The sequence below is a fragment of the Staurois parvus genome, unplaced genomic scaffold (assembly GCF_062004578.1).
Source record: "Staurois parvus isolate SC_StPar_1 unplaced genomic scaffold, SC_StPar_1.0 ptg001618l, whole genome shotgun sequence".
NCBI classification, from domain to species: Eukaryota; Metazoa; Chordata; class Amphibia; order Anura; family Ranidae; genus Staurois; species Staurois parvus.
This window is the reverse complement of record NW_028319414.1, coordinates 294,946-308,846: the sequence shown is the minus strand read 5'-3', so window position 1 is coordinate 308,846 and position 13,901 is coordinate 294,946. Positions and strand designations below refer to the sequence as shown.

At 52.8% G+C, this 13,901-nt stretch overlaps 1 protein-coding gene across 2 annotated transcripts; it reads right to left on the bottom strand.

Moving 5' to 3' along the window:
• Positions 1-1,010: 1,010 nt before the first annotated feature.
• On the bottom strand, positions 1,011-8,637 carry LOC149435062 (cytochrome c oxidase assembly factor SCO1-like). 2 transcript variants are annotated; one of them, XM_089663061.1, is made up of 7 exons: positions 8,516-8,637; positions 7,410-7,520; positions 6,411-6,501; positions 6,043-6,240; positions 3,630-3,722; positions 1,431-1,546; positions 1,011-1,289 (listed from the first exon to the last, which is right to left on the bottom strand). In XM_089663061.1, the coding sequence occupies exons 1-7, from the start codon at positions 8,582-8,584 to the stop codon at positions 1,155-1,157; spliced, it is 813 nt and encodes a 270-aa protein (XP_089519187.1). In that variant the 5' UTR covers positions 8,585-8,637; the 3' UTR covers positions 1,011-1,154. The 2 variants fall into 2 exon arrangements, with proteins under 2 accessions (XP_089519187.1, XP_089519188.1); XM_089663062.1 differs by lacking the exon at positions 8,516-8,637 and having other exon boundaries at positions 6,411-6,504.
• Positions 8,638-13,901: the final 5,264 nt, after the last annotated feature.

Here is a 13,901-nt window from a genome sequence, read left to right as displayed (position 1 = left end):
CAGAGCTGTGGGAGGGACCAGTAGGCTCCACACACTACAGAAAACTATGAGGGGGCGGAGACAAGACCAGTCCCCCTGCACAAGGAGAGAGAGCAGAGCCGTGGGAGGGACCAGCAGGCTCTGCCCAGTACAAAACTAGAGGAGGGGGCAGTGATGAGACCAGTCCTCCTGCACGAAGAGAGAGCAAAGCTGTGGGAGGAATCAGCAGACTCCACTTACTACAGAAACCTATAAGAAGGGAGGGAAAGGGAGCTGTGGGAGGAGCTCAGCAGAAAACTAGAGGGGGTGGAGACAAGACCAGTGCCCCTGCCCAATGAGAGAGAGCAGCAGTGAGCGGTCTTTATTCCAGGAAGTCTCACCCTGGATGACAGCACAGATCTGGAAGGAATACACAAAGAGTACGGAGATTCTGGAAGACACGACCGATGGGTTCAGACAAAATTAGTCGAAGGTTTAGATTCCGTCTGTCATTTTACTGCCAATCATGTATCTCCCTCTCTATCTGACCTGGTGACCACATTCATCAAGACAGGAAATGATGGAAAATCCAAGCTTCTACAGTTGTCACCAGAACAGGAATAAAGGAAATGATCCAATGAGGACACCCATCCTAGGTGACTTCCTCAGGGCGCTACGTGCGTTGGGCTGTAGCTAACAATGGGCGGAGTTCTGCTGTTTGCTGACCTCCGGCGGTCCAAGTCTTCACTGTCCTGCCTGCCCCCGTGTGTGTTCGCACCTCTGCACACCGCCCCATCCAAGTCTACAGGGCGGGGCATTCATGCATGGGTGGATGTAAACAAACTGCCGCTGGATGTAAACAGACAGCAGATGTTGGATTGTGGAGGAAGGGGGGGAGGGGTTCGGTTGGGTCTGGGGGGGGGGGGGGGGGGGGGGAAAGGACGAATGCACTTCTCCTCTATGTAATCAAGATACAAACAGTTATAATGTAACAGAAGACAAACAAAGGATAAAGACATCTGCAGGTCGGAAAAACAACATGTGACACCGTGTTAGAAAAAAAAAACAATTCAGTGATCTGTTTATTATTAATAATTCTGATTTGTAGTTTTTGCAGCAAGAAATATTTGTACAAAAAAAGAGAAAAACGGTAAATAAAGATGATCCTCCCCTCCCCCCCCCCCCCAAGGAGTGCGTTAATGCCTTTGCTGGAATTTGGCCATGTGCAGCACGATGGATCCGGCGATGTCGCGGCCATTCTTGTTCTGTCCGTAATAATCCACGAAGGAGCCGTCCGGGGCCAGCAGATACATGACAATGGTGTGGTCGACCTGGGGGGAGGGAAGACACAAGGTGATGGTGGTGGGGGGGGGGGAAATCACAATCAAAGCAATGTGTCCGCTGCATCCCTGATCAACAGCCAGAGCAGCGTCACACAAAAGCGCGTGACGCCACTCAATCATCGCACTTACTATGTAATCGCTGTCCTCATCCTTGGGCCCCGGGCTGAAATACACTCGGTACGCCTTCGCCACCTGCGCAACCTGCTGCGACGTGCCCGTCAGGCCGATCAGTTTGGGGGAAAATTCTGAAGAAGGGACAGGAAATATTACAAAATAAAACAAGTTCCTGACAGGTCACTGGCATTGGTCCTTCGCAAAGGATGATGGGAGAGGTGGGCGGAGCCATTGCTGACGCCGGCACTGGACAAGCTTGCCATGACGCGGCATAACCTCAGTGTACACGGCACTTCAAGTGATCTTCGCTTGATCCACGCAGGGCAAGGGAAGGGTTCACTTCTCCTTTCCTTGCTCCCCTGCTCATCCATTCACGGAAAAGTGAAAACGCTCCTTAACCACAGCCATGTCAAAGCACTGGGCCAATCAATGGAAAGCAGGACCCAGGCTGACCAATGCTTATGTGTCCCCAGTATCTGTCTCTGGTCCCAGTGGCCTGAAAACAAGGGTAGGCAGGTATATCTTACTGGAAATTGTGGAGGGGGGGAGGGGGTGTTCAGATGAACCTAAACTCAAAAATGTGAAGACATGCCGTTATATGGAATATAATGTACCTGAGGCTACATGAACCCGAGGACCTGCAATGTAAGGAAGCCTCTCCCTTCATCTGTAATGTGGATCTGGATCTCCTTGCTTCCAAACCTGGAGATTAGACAGTGTCACTACAGTGCTGCTCACTGTACTCCCCACTGGAGAGGAAGCTGTACCTAAGGACCTACAGTGCTAGGATCCCCCTGCTGCCAAGCCTAGAAGTCTCAGGAGACTTGGTGATGTTACTACTAAGCTGCTCACTGTTCTCATTGCTGGAAAGGAAGCTGTACCTGTGGACCTGCAGTGTAAGGATCTTCCTGCTTCTAACCCTAGCTATCTCCAGAGATTTTTAGTGAGATTTGGTGATGTCACTACTGTGCTTCTTACTGTTCTTGCTGGAGAGGAAGCTGTACCCGAGGACCTGCAGCGGTAGGATCTCCATGCGTCCAAGCCTAGCAGTCTCAGGATGTTTGGATAGGTCACTACTGTTCTGCTCAGTGTTCTCCTTGCTGGAGAGGAAGCTATACCTGAGGACCTGCAGCGGTAGGATCTCCATGCGTCCAAGCCTAGCAGTCTCAGGATGTTTGGATAGGTCACTACTGTTCTGCTCAGTGTTCTCCTTGCTGGAGAGGAAGCTATACCTGAGGACCTGCAGCGGTAGGATCTCCATGCGTCCAAGCCTAGCAGTCTCAGGATGTTTGGATAGGTCACTACTGTTCTGCTCACTGTTCTCCCTGCTGGAGAGGAAGCTGTACCAGAGGACCTGCAGTGGTAGGATCTACATGCTTCCAAGCCTAGTAGTCTCAGGAGGTTTGGATAGGTCACTACTGTTCTGCTCACTGTTCTCCTTGCTGGAGAGGGAGCTATACCTGAGGACCTGCAGCAGTAGGATATCCATGCACCCAAGCCTAGTAGTCTCAGGAGGTTTGGAGATGTCACTATGGTGCTCCTCGCGGTTCTTACTGGAGAGGAAGCTGTACCTGAGGACCTGCAGCAATAGGATCTCCATGCTTCCAAGCCTAGTAGTCTCAGGAGGTTTGGAGATGTCACTATGGTGCTACTCACAGTTCTTGCTGGAGAGGAAGCTTTACCTGAGGAACTGCAGTGCATGGATCTCCCTGCTTCTTCTTCATTCATTCTGTGGACCACTCAGTGCTCAATGTTCTCCCTGCTTGAGGCTCTGACATGAAGAAGCAAAGCCCTGCCTCTACCAAGATGGCCAACCCCACACAGTACAGAACAAACCATGTAAATCAGTAATGAGGAAAGATCCGCTGAAGGGATTCCACAGGCAACACTGGCTACGTGCCCTCTGCCATCTACTTGCCTTTTTTCAGGTACAGCTTCCACAGTACAGGTCCTCTTTACATTCTTATTATAGATAAAGCAAGGTGTTTGTGTCACTTGGAGCTGCTGCACATCGAACACAACATGGTATATACACCATATACACCGCACACAGATAAGGATCCGTCCTGGTTGGGAGACACCACCCTAGCAGTATATATGGAGGGATAAAACAGACTCCATGCAGTTAGTGGTGACACAATACGGCATCCTTACGCATGCCAAAAATGGCGTCTGTGTCACCCGCAGAGAACAGTGACTGGAAGAAGAATTTACCTTTAATATATTTGGCTACAGCCTCGGGGTTATCCCTCTCGGGATCCACAGTGATGAAGAGAGGAGTGATATTGGGAACCTCCTTCATGGAATCTGGAAGAGATCAATCCAACACTTAATAAACCCTGAGCCACCCGATCCACCAACCAAAACCAAACCGTACAGAACCTCAGCCGAAACCCATATCAGCCTCACGAAGAGTGGACAAGGATTACAGCCCCAGTCAGGTGTTTCCTGAAAGTATCCTGCTATCCGTGTCCCCATTGGAGGCATTTCCCCACACTTCCTGTCCCAGTAACAGACCAGGAAGTGTGGAGAAACATCCTCAACCAACACCGGCACAGCTGTAAAAGCCCAACGGGGGTCTACTCCCCACCCTGCCCAAGACAGAACCAAAAATGGAACTTTCATTTTACCAGTAGCAAGTCCTGAAAATCCCCCCCCCCCGGAACACCACACGCCCCCCCCATCCACCACCTATTGTACCCCGCACCTGATCACTTTACTGGAAGGTGAGAGACCTCCAGATGCCCCAACTACTTACCACTGTACCGGTCTACCCCTATACCATACCTACCTGTACCCCCCCAGGTACCCCACCTACCTTCTCCCATCCCACCCCTGCACTGTTCCCATCTACCACCCCCATCCTATATCTACTTATACCCCCCCCCAGGTACCCCACCTACCTTCTCCCATCCCACCCCTGCACTGTTCCCATCTACCACCTCCATCCTATATCTACTTACATCCCCTCCCAGGTACCCCACCTACCTTCTCCCATCCCACCCCTGCACTGTGCCCATCTACCACCTCCATCCTATATCTACTTACATCCCCTCCCAGGTACCCCACCTACCTTCTCCCATACTACCCCTGTACTGTGCCCATCTACCACCTCCATCCTATATCTACTTACATCCCCTCCCAGGTACCCCACCTACCTTCTCCCATACTACCCCTGCACTGTGCCCATCTACCACCTCCATCCTATATCTACTTACATCCCCTCCCAGGTACCCCACCTACCTTCTCCCATACTACCTGCACTGTTCCCATCTACCACCCCCATCCTATATCTACTTATATCCCCCCAGGTACCCCACCTACCTTCTCCCATCCCACCCCTGCACTGTTCCCATCTACCACCTGTCACGACCCGCGGTCGCCGCCACCAACAGGCGACAATCGCACAGCCGCGACTAACAGTAATACGTCACGCCCACGGCGTCAGACCCCAGACCTTCTCACCAAACTCGTGACCGAAGGGCCGGCCGATCCAAAACCGCGGTGTGACGCGCGTAACAAGGCCCCACCCAGCTGCACCCTACACAGCGATTGCCCAGCTAATGGACTACAATCGGTGCCTGCAGCCTGGATGCGCTTGTTACTGGGTCAGGTTAGTTACGCAACTAACGCTCTACCTGCCACCACCACTTTTGTCGGAGACGGGGAAACTCCCGTTACCAAATATACACTATAATGATTGAAATATTGATCTATATAGCACGGCCCGCGGACCTGCTATACAGAAATATAACCACAGTAGCGTCTCTTCAAAGGCAGGGATTCGTGAATTGCAAGTAAGCGCTTAGAAACAGTTTAACACTTTCAGAAAGAAAGATTTATTACTAAAAGCGTTGGATGCAAAATAAATATGTACAAAGAGATATCACAAAAATATATATATGTATACAAAGACACAGCAAACATAGAATAGCAAGAAAATACAGGGTAAGTTACTTGCCTTGCCTGGTTTTAGCAAATTCAAGTTGTGAGCAGAAAGCTTCTTTGATCTCCCCTTGTTACGATGTTGCTGGGAGATCCCTGTGTGTGTGTGTGACAAACTCTAACTCTCTTAAAAGGGTTCCTCTCAGGGGCAGGGAGGGGGCTCTGACTACACGTTTTGGGAGTAGTCATTGGGGAACTCTAAACTAACTACAACTCATCCCCCATGATATGAAACATACAGTGCAGTTTTCTTATCTTGATTAAGATGGGGGAGGAAATACACTTACAACCTTTATGACTGCTGGACGCAGGATGTCTTAACCTGGTTGACTCACACCATTTGCCAGGAGATAAAGTCTGCCTACAGGAATGCAGGGGGGATGTGAGGATTCCAGGAAGACCTCAAATACACAGACAGAACACGAAAACCAGGGTTGAGGGGGAACTCCGCTCCAATTCTGATGAGCAAGTTTGCCACACCACCCCCATCCTATATCTACTTATACCCCCCCCCCCCAGGTACCCCACCTACCTTCTCCCATCCCACCCCTGCACTGTGCCCATCTACCACCTCCATCCTATATCTACTTATATGCCCCCAGGTACCCCACCTACCTTCTCCCATCCCACCCCTGCACTGTGCCCATCTACCACCCCCATCCTATATCCACTCCCATATTACCGATTTTATCCACCACCTCAATCATCTTCTCGATCTCCTCCGGACAGACGTCGGGGCAGTGGGTGAAGCCGAAGTACAGGAGGACCCACTGACCCAGGAAATGCTGGTCGGTCTTTGGTAAACCGGCGTGATCGATTAACGAGAAAGGTCCGCCCAGCAATGGCTTCCCCAAAGATCTGGTCCTCTCCTTCTCGATCTCTGCAATGGGGAGGGAAGTGAATACAGGATGTTCACATTGCTGACACTTCCTGTATAGAACAGGCCAATGATTGCCCTGGAAATGGATACTAAACACAACCGCCTCCCGCCCCAGATGGGAGAGCGCCCCCTATCGTCTACAGATCAGGATTCTATTGAACAGAACTTACTCTCTTCTTTCTCTTTCTTCACATATTTCATCCCCGCCAACAAGACTCCGCCCAGTGCGACCGTGATCGCCAGAGACTTCCAGGTGACCGGCTACTGGCACAGAGAAAGGGAAATAGAGAAAACGAGTCACCGAGAGAGGACCACGGCCGGGGGCGCCAGACTAGATGGGATCGTGGTGGGGGTGATGGTGGGGGTGACAGACAGGAGCACAAGTGAGGGGGGGGGGGTGACACAGGAACACAGAGAGGGACAGACAGAATCATGGCGGGGGGGAGAGGGGGGTTGGATGAGGGTAAGGGACAGAAATACAAGGGGGGGACCGACAAGAACAAGTCAGGGGGGAACTGGAACACAAGGGGGGGGCAGACAGGATCATGGGGAGAGGGGGGGTCAGGAACACAAGGGGGGACAGACAGGATCATGGAGGGGGGGGGTCAGGAACACAAGGGGGGACAGACAGGATCATGGAGGGGGGGGGTCAGGAACACAAGGGGGGACAGACAGGATCATGGAGGGGGGGGGGTCAGGAACACAAGGGGGAACAGACAGGATCATGGGGGGGGGGGTTCAGAAAGACAAGGGGGGACAGACAGGATCATGGAGGGGGGGGGTCAGGAACACAAGGGGGGACAGACAGGATCATGGAGGGGGGGTCAGGAACACAAGGGGGGACAGACAGGATCATGGAGGGGGGGGTCAGAAAGACAAGGGGGGACAGACAGCAACATGGAGGGGGGGTCACGAACACAAGGGGGGACAGACAGGATCATGGAGGGGGGGGGGGGTCAGGGGAGAATGGGAACACAAGGGGAGACAGACAGGACCATGACTGCGGAGGGGGGGCGGGGGTTGGCAGGAACACTAGAGGGGGCAGGCAGGATCATGGTGGGGGGGGGGGGGGGGCAGACAGAAGGCCCGGGAGGACAGACATGGGTACATTTGTCGCATTCAGAGGAAAGAACATTCCAGATGGGTGTAAAGTGTGCAGAAAGACTTACCCCGAGTTTGGAGGAACCCCCCCGATCTCTAGGTGGGGGAGGGGGGAGAGTGCTCAGCAGGCGGGAGTTCCCGTTGGGTTTCGGCCATCCTCTCAGGTGATTGGTGGAGATCTGGAGAGAGAAGAGACAATTCTGCTGTCACCAATACATTCAATACAGACCCGGGGGGGGGGGGCTGGAGGGGTATAGAGGAAGGTCACCCCGACACAGTTGGTACGTTCCCAGCGCCATTGAGGAGACAGTGCTGAGGACTGGCAGCTCAAAGTAGAACTCCATGTCTGAAGGGGGTGTGGGAGGGGTTGAGTGTGGTCTGTGATCCGTCCCCCGCCCTGTGGGTGGTCTTTGATCCCTCCCCCGCTCTGTGGGTGGTCGGAGATCCCTCCCCCGCCCTGTGGGTGGTCGGAGGTCCCTCCCCCGCTCTGTGGGTGGTCGGAGGTCCCTCCCCCGCTCTGTGGGTGGTCGGAGGTCCCTCCCCCGCTCTGTGGGTGGTCGGAGGTCCCTCCCCCGCTCTGTGGGTGGTCGGAGGTCCCTCCCCCGCCCTGTGGGTGGTCTGAGGTCCCTCCCCCGCTCTGTGGGGTCACCAAGACAATTTGGAAATAAATCCAAAAGGTGATGGTTGCCCGCAGAAATGGAAATGAAGAGACATCCCTCAGACAGTTGTCACCATAACAGGTGACAGCACTTCCCGCTCGTCCCAGGCCGTCCCCCCACAGGGAGGTAGGTAGTATGGGGGAAGGCAAGTGGTCTCACCCTCCAGCAGGATGTCCCCCCACTTCCCGCTTCTCCCAGGACGTCCCCCCACAGGGAGGTAGGTAATATGGGGGAAGGTAAGTGGTATCACCCTCCAGCAGTGTACAGGGAGATAGGTAGTATGGGGGGAGGTAGGTGGTCTCACCCTCCAGCAGGGTACAGGAAGGTACTATGGGGAAAGGTAAGTGGTCTCACCCTCCAGCAGGGTACAGGGAGGGAGGTAGGTACTATGGGGGAGGTAGGTGGTCTCACCCTCCAGCAGGGTACAGGGAGGTAGGTAGTATGGGGGGAGGTAGGTGGTCTCACCCTCCAGCAGGGTACAGGAAGGTACTATGGGGAAAGGTAGGTGGTCTCACCCTCCAGCAGCAGACAGCGCCTCCCCCCGGTCCCCGGATTCGGAGCAGAACTGACAGCCAGGCCGCCATCTTCCTTTTGCCCTCCAAATCCGCACATGGATGGCACTTCCGGTGTGCACCGCCCTCATCCCTCCGCCGGCAACAACCACCCGGCACTATGGTTCCGCCCCTCCAACCTCACCACACAGAGCAGGCTGCAGCCTTCCCCAGAGCTCAGCTCCTCTCAGTACTGCTGGCTGCATCACCTACATAGGAATAGAAGAAGAAGGAAGTCATCATAGATATATATTAGACTCCTGCTGCCAATGGGTGTTAGGGCTGATCTTCACTATCAGCATGGAATACTTGTAACCCTTCAGCTGCCTACATTAGTAAATAGGAAGGTACACAATATTGCCCCAAATATTGGCCCCGCCCTTTCCACGCACATGACCTTTAATGGCCCCCCAGTCTCAGTCCATATGGTTCAATATTGAGTTGGCCCCGCCCTTTCCACGCACATGACCTTTAATGGCCCCCCAGTCTTGGTCCGTAGGGTCCAATATTGAGTTGGCTCTGCCCTTTGCAGCTATAACAGCCTCAACTCTTCTGGGAAGGCCGTCCACAAGGTTTAGGAGGGTGTCTATGGGAAGGTTGGACCATTCTTCCAGAAGCACATTTGTCAGGTCAGGCACTGATGTCGGGGGAGGAGGCCTGGCTCACAGTCTCCGCTCTAATTCATCCCAAAGGTGTTCTATGGGGTTGAGGTCAGGACTCTGTGCAGGACAGTCAAGTTCCTCCACCCCAAACTGGATCCTCGATGTCTTTATGGACCTTGCTTTGTGCACTGGTGGGCAGTCATGTTGGAACAGGAAGGGGCCATCCCCAAACTCTTCCCACAAAGTTGGGAACATGAAATTGTCCAAAATGTTGCCTTAAGAGTTCCCTTCAATGGAACTAGGGGGCCAAGCCCACCCCCTGAGGAACACCCCCACACCATAATCCCCCCTCCACCAAACTTTACACTTGGCACAATGCAGTCAGGTAAGTACCGTTCTCCTGGCAACAGCCAAACCCAGACACGTCCATCGGATTGCCAGACAGAGAAGTGTGATTGGTCACTCCAGATCACCAGACCCATTTACTGGCTGTCTAAGCATGCTGCCAAAGAAAAAAATAATGGCATAGGGTTCAGTATGAATTTTAGGGGGGCACATCATACAAAAAGAAAAACAGTGTGCCCAACCCCCCTCCACCCATCAAAAATCCATAGCAGACCCTTAGCAGGCCAGGAAAGGATGGGGGGAGGAAGCATGCGCCACACCATACCAGATGGACCATACCAGTCCACATGCTCCCATGTTGGTGAGGACAAGGGCCTATTGCCCACAACCCTGGCCTGCTGGTTGTGGGGGTCCATGGGTGTGGGGGGGGGGTGCTTATTGGAATCTAGAAGCCCGCTTTAACAATAATGGGGTCCCCAGATACCAGCCCCCCATGTGACTGAGTACAGGGTACCCCTACCTTCTTACAAAAAAAAAGTAACTGACACTAAGACGTTCTTTTATAAAAAAATTACAAAAAGTCCCAGGATGTAAATCCGCCGCCGATCCCGTCATCCAGTGGTGTAGATCTAAGCCTATCACGTAGCCTGACACCCACCAACGTATATATAGTTAGATCCCCCTCTTCACTTCTGACCCCCCCATCGCTAAGAATCCTGACCCCCCCAACCCCAGTCTGTGGATTGGAAAGAAACTACAGCCGCACTTCTCAAAACTGGACACTAGATGGCGGCACAATACCAACTAGTTCAAACCTGCAACAAAAACGCAGCTCCCCATTGAAATGAATGGAAAATCACCAACAATGCACTGCGCTGGTGCCTTTCTTGAGTCACATGACCATCTTTCGCAGGTGCAAGCGACTAGAAAACGCACCAGAAACACATAAAAAAAAAGTGAATAGAAAACGTGGCGAAAATGCATAAAAAATGCACCAAAAAATGCAGCTCCCCATTATAATGAACAGAAAACGCACGAAAAACGCATCACGTTTGCTTTTCTTTGAGTCATGTGTCACATTTTTCGCAGGCAACCGGAAAAGCACCAAACATGTTTTTGCAAGGGAGCAGTGTGAACAGAGACTAGTCAATGCAATAAAATTTATATTTGTAGATCATATTTTATATTATTTTTATACAGTCTTCAAGGGACTCACTATGCCTCCTAGAAAATAATTTGAGGTATTTATTCTCCAAAATGGGGTCATTTTATGGGTGCTTCCACTGTCCTGGTGTTCCAGGGCCCCCAAACATGTCATAGGTATTTGGAAAATTAGATGTGTAATTCAGGCCTCAAAATTTCCACTCGCCTGCTCTCATTTGGCGAGTGGAAATAACGTGGGGGTGAGTGTGGAGCCCAGCCCAGTGTTCCAGGACCTCTGGAGTCTCCCCCATCCCTCCCCGTGCACAGTCCAGGCGGAACAGGAGAGCAGAGTCCTACACACCCCCACGGAGGATACTGCAGGTATGCCCCCCAACACACAACCCCCCCCCCCGAAAATCTATGGAGCGGAGGATGGGTGGGCCTCCTGTACTGACCGCCGGAGGGCTTGGAGGGTGGCCAGTCACACGCCGGAAACTGTCAATGCCACCTTTAACTGCGGCGGCACTCCCCACCAGAGGACCAGAGTCACTGGGGCCATGTGTGACAACGGACAGCATGGCGCCGATCCCCCACCTCCCACCAACCACAACTAGGCGGACCCAAGGCTCAGCTACCCTTCCTACCATCAGATCCTCTCCACTGACCCTGCTGGACAGATAAAATCTGTCCCACTGGCCCCCTCCTGTAATGCTGTGCCCATTATGAGGGGTTCCCGCCATCCCTGTACGGAGTTCCCGGATCTGTGTCTGCCCGCTGTGCCCATTATGAGGGGTTCCCGCCATCCCTGTGCGGAGTTCCCGGGTCTGTGCGCCCGCTGTGCCCATTATGAGGGGTTCCCACCATCCCTGTGCTGAGTTCCCGGGTCTGTACACCAACTTTGCCCATTATCCCGGAACATTGGCATCCCTAGGAGGACCCCCCTCCATGCAGTACGTTGGATTGCCATCTCTAGGAGGACCCTCCTCCATGCAGTACTTTGGATCGCCATCCCTAGGAGGACCCCCCTCCATGCAGTATGTTGGATCGCCATCCCTAGGAGGACCCCCCTCCATGCAGTATGTTGGATCGCCTTCCCTAGGAGGATCCCCCTCCATGCAGTACTTTGGATCGCCATCCCTAGGAGGACCCCCCTCCATGCAGTACGTTGGATCGCCATCCCTAGGAGGACCCCCCTCCATGCAGTACGTTGGATCGCCTTCCCTAGGAGGATCCCCCTCCATGCAGTACATTGGATTGCCTTCCCTAGGAGGATCCCCTCCATGCAGTACGTTGGATCGCCATCTCTAGGAGGATCCCCCTCCATGCAGTACGTTGGATCGCCATCCCTAGGAGGACCCCCTCCATGCAGTACGCTGGGACAGGTGTGATCTGTGCTGAACTTCTGTATCCCCTCTCGGACCAGTGATGTACTCATACATTGCTGGACTTGCGGTGGTTATACTGGAGTGGTGGCAGCAGCTGTAGGCCTCACCCTGATACCAATTTTTAGAGCTGGCGGTCGTCTCTCCTGTACAAGCAATTGGAGCGACTAACCTGCCACTTGATTTCCTGTACAAGCAGCTGGAAGGGATATGCACCCCCCCCCCTACATCCGCGTCTCTCTCTAAATCTCCCATCCCACCAGGAATCCCAAGCAAACCAGTTGACATACATCCCAATGAAGCCGGACAACCCAATGAAGCCGGACAACCCAACAAAGCTGGACAACCCATCACAGCCGGACAACCCAACGAAGCCGGACAACCCATCACAGCCGGACAACCCAACGAAGCCGGACAACCCATCACAGCCGGACAACCCAACACAGCCGCACAACCCAACAAAGCCAGACAACCCAACGAAGCCGGACAACCCAACACAGCCGGACAACCCAACACAGCCGGACAACCCAACACAGCCGGACAACCCAACAAAGCCGGACAACCCAACACAGCCGGACAACCCAACACAGCCGGACAACCCAACACAGCCGGACAACCCAACACAGCCGGACAACCCAACAAAGCCGGACAACCCAACGAAGCCGGACAACCCAACGAAGCCGGACAACCCAACGAAGCCGGACAACTCAACGAAGCCGGACAACCCAACGAAGCCGGACAACCCAACGAAGCCGGACAACCCAACGAAGCCGGACAACCCAACACAGCCGGACAACCCAACGAAGCCGGATAACCCAACGAAGCCGGACAACCCAACAAAGCCGGACAACCCAACACAGCCGGACAACCCAACACAGCCGGACAACCCAACGAAGCCGGAATCGTGATTGATCGTCTCTCCTTTATTGTAAGCCGATAGTGACGACCTGACACCCTGACACCACTTCCGGTATACTTGGAAATTTTCGGCGCCATTTTTAAAAATCATTCAAAAACAGTGATTTGGCATCTTATAGACTCCCAGATCCCTCCATACAGCGCCTGTCACGTGTCTATTGCTGTCACAGTGAATGCCGACATTTCTTGTGAGAGCAATAAAAGTGAAAATAATAATAAAAAAATGAAAGTGCCCCCACCCCCCCTCGTACTCGAGTGCAAAGGTGAACACACGTGTCGGTCCCGCACGCAAACAGCGATCGACCCACACATGTGAGGTATCGCTGCGATCATCAGATCCTGGGCAGTAATCCTAGCACAAGAACTCCTCTGTAAACCTAAAGTGGTCACTTGTCGAGGGTTTCATTTATGCCGTTTGTCGCGGTTGCACAGGAATGCGCAGTTTTAAAGCATGACATGTTTGGTATCTATTTATTCGACGTAACATCGTTTTTTCTATTTTACAAAACAATTGGGTTATGTGTTGTGTTCTTTTTTTGCAATTAAGTTAAAAAAAGTGTATTTTTTCACAAACATTGCATCTGAAAAACCGCTGCTGCAAATACTGCGTGACGTAGAAAAAACTCAGCAATTTATTCTCTGGGGCCTCTGCTTTAAAAAAAGTGTAGAATGTCTGGGGGTTCTGAGACATTTTCTATCAAAAAAAAGAAAAGAACAGATTTTAAAATATAAAGGAGAACATGTCAGAAATGGCCCGGGGGGAGGGGGGGGGGGTTATGGGGAGGAAGAAGCTGTGTTGCACAATGCCGAGCACAGAGCCAGCCAGTCCTTGTAGCCATGATTGTGCAATCTGCTAAAAAGTTCATAACTTCCATTATATTTCTATTCACTGGGGTGGGGGGTGGTGTGGGGGGATGGGTTCCTGGCTTCCTGTGCTACCCATCCATCCATCCATCCAAC

Coding starts and splice junctions, on each gene's coding strand:
- LOC149435062 (XM_089663061.1), bottom strand. CDS start 8,584: ATGGCGGCCTGGCTGTCAGTTCTGCTCCGAATCCGGGGACCGGGGGGA. Junction 3,723..6,042: donor TGAGGTGGTGGATAAAATCG/GTAATATGGGAG, acceptor GATCTCTTCCAG/ATTCCATGAAGGAGGTTCCC. Junction 1,290..1,430: donor ATGAGGACAGCGATTACATA/GTAAGTGCGATG, acceptor CCCTCCCCCCAG/GTCGACCACACCATTGTCAT.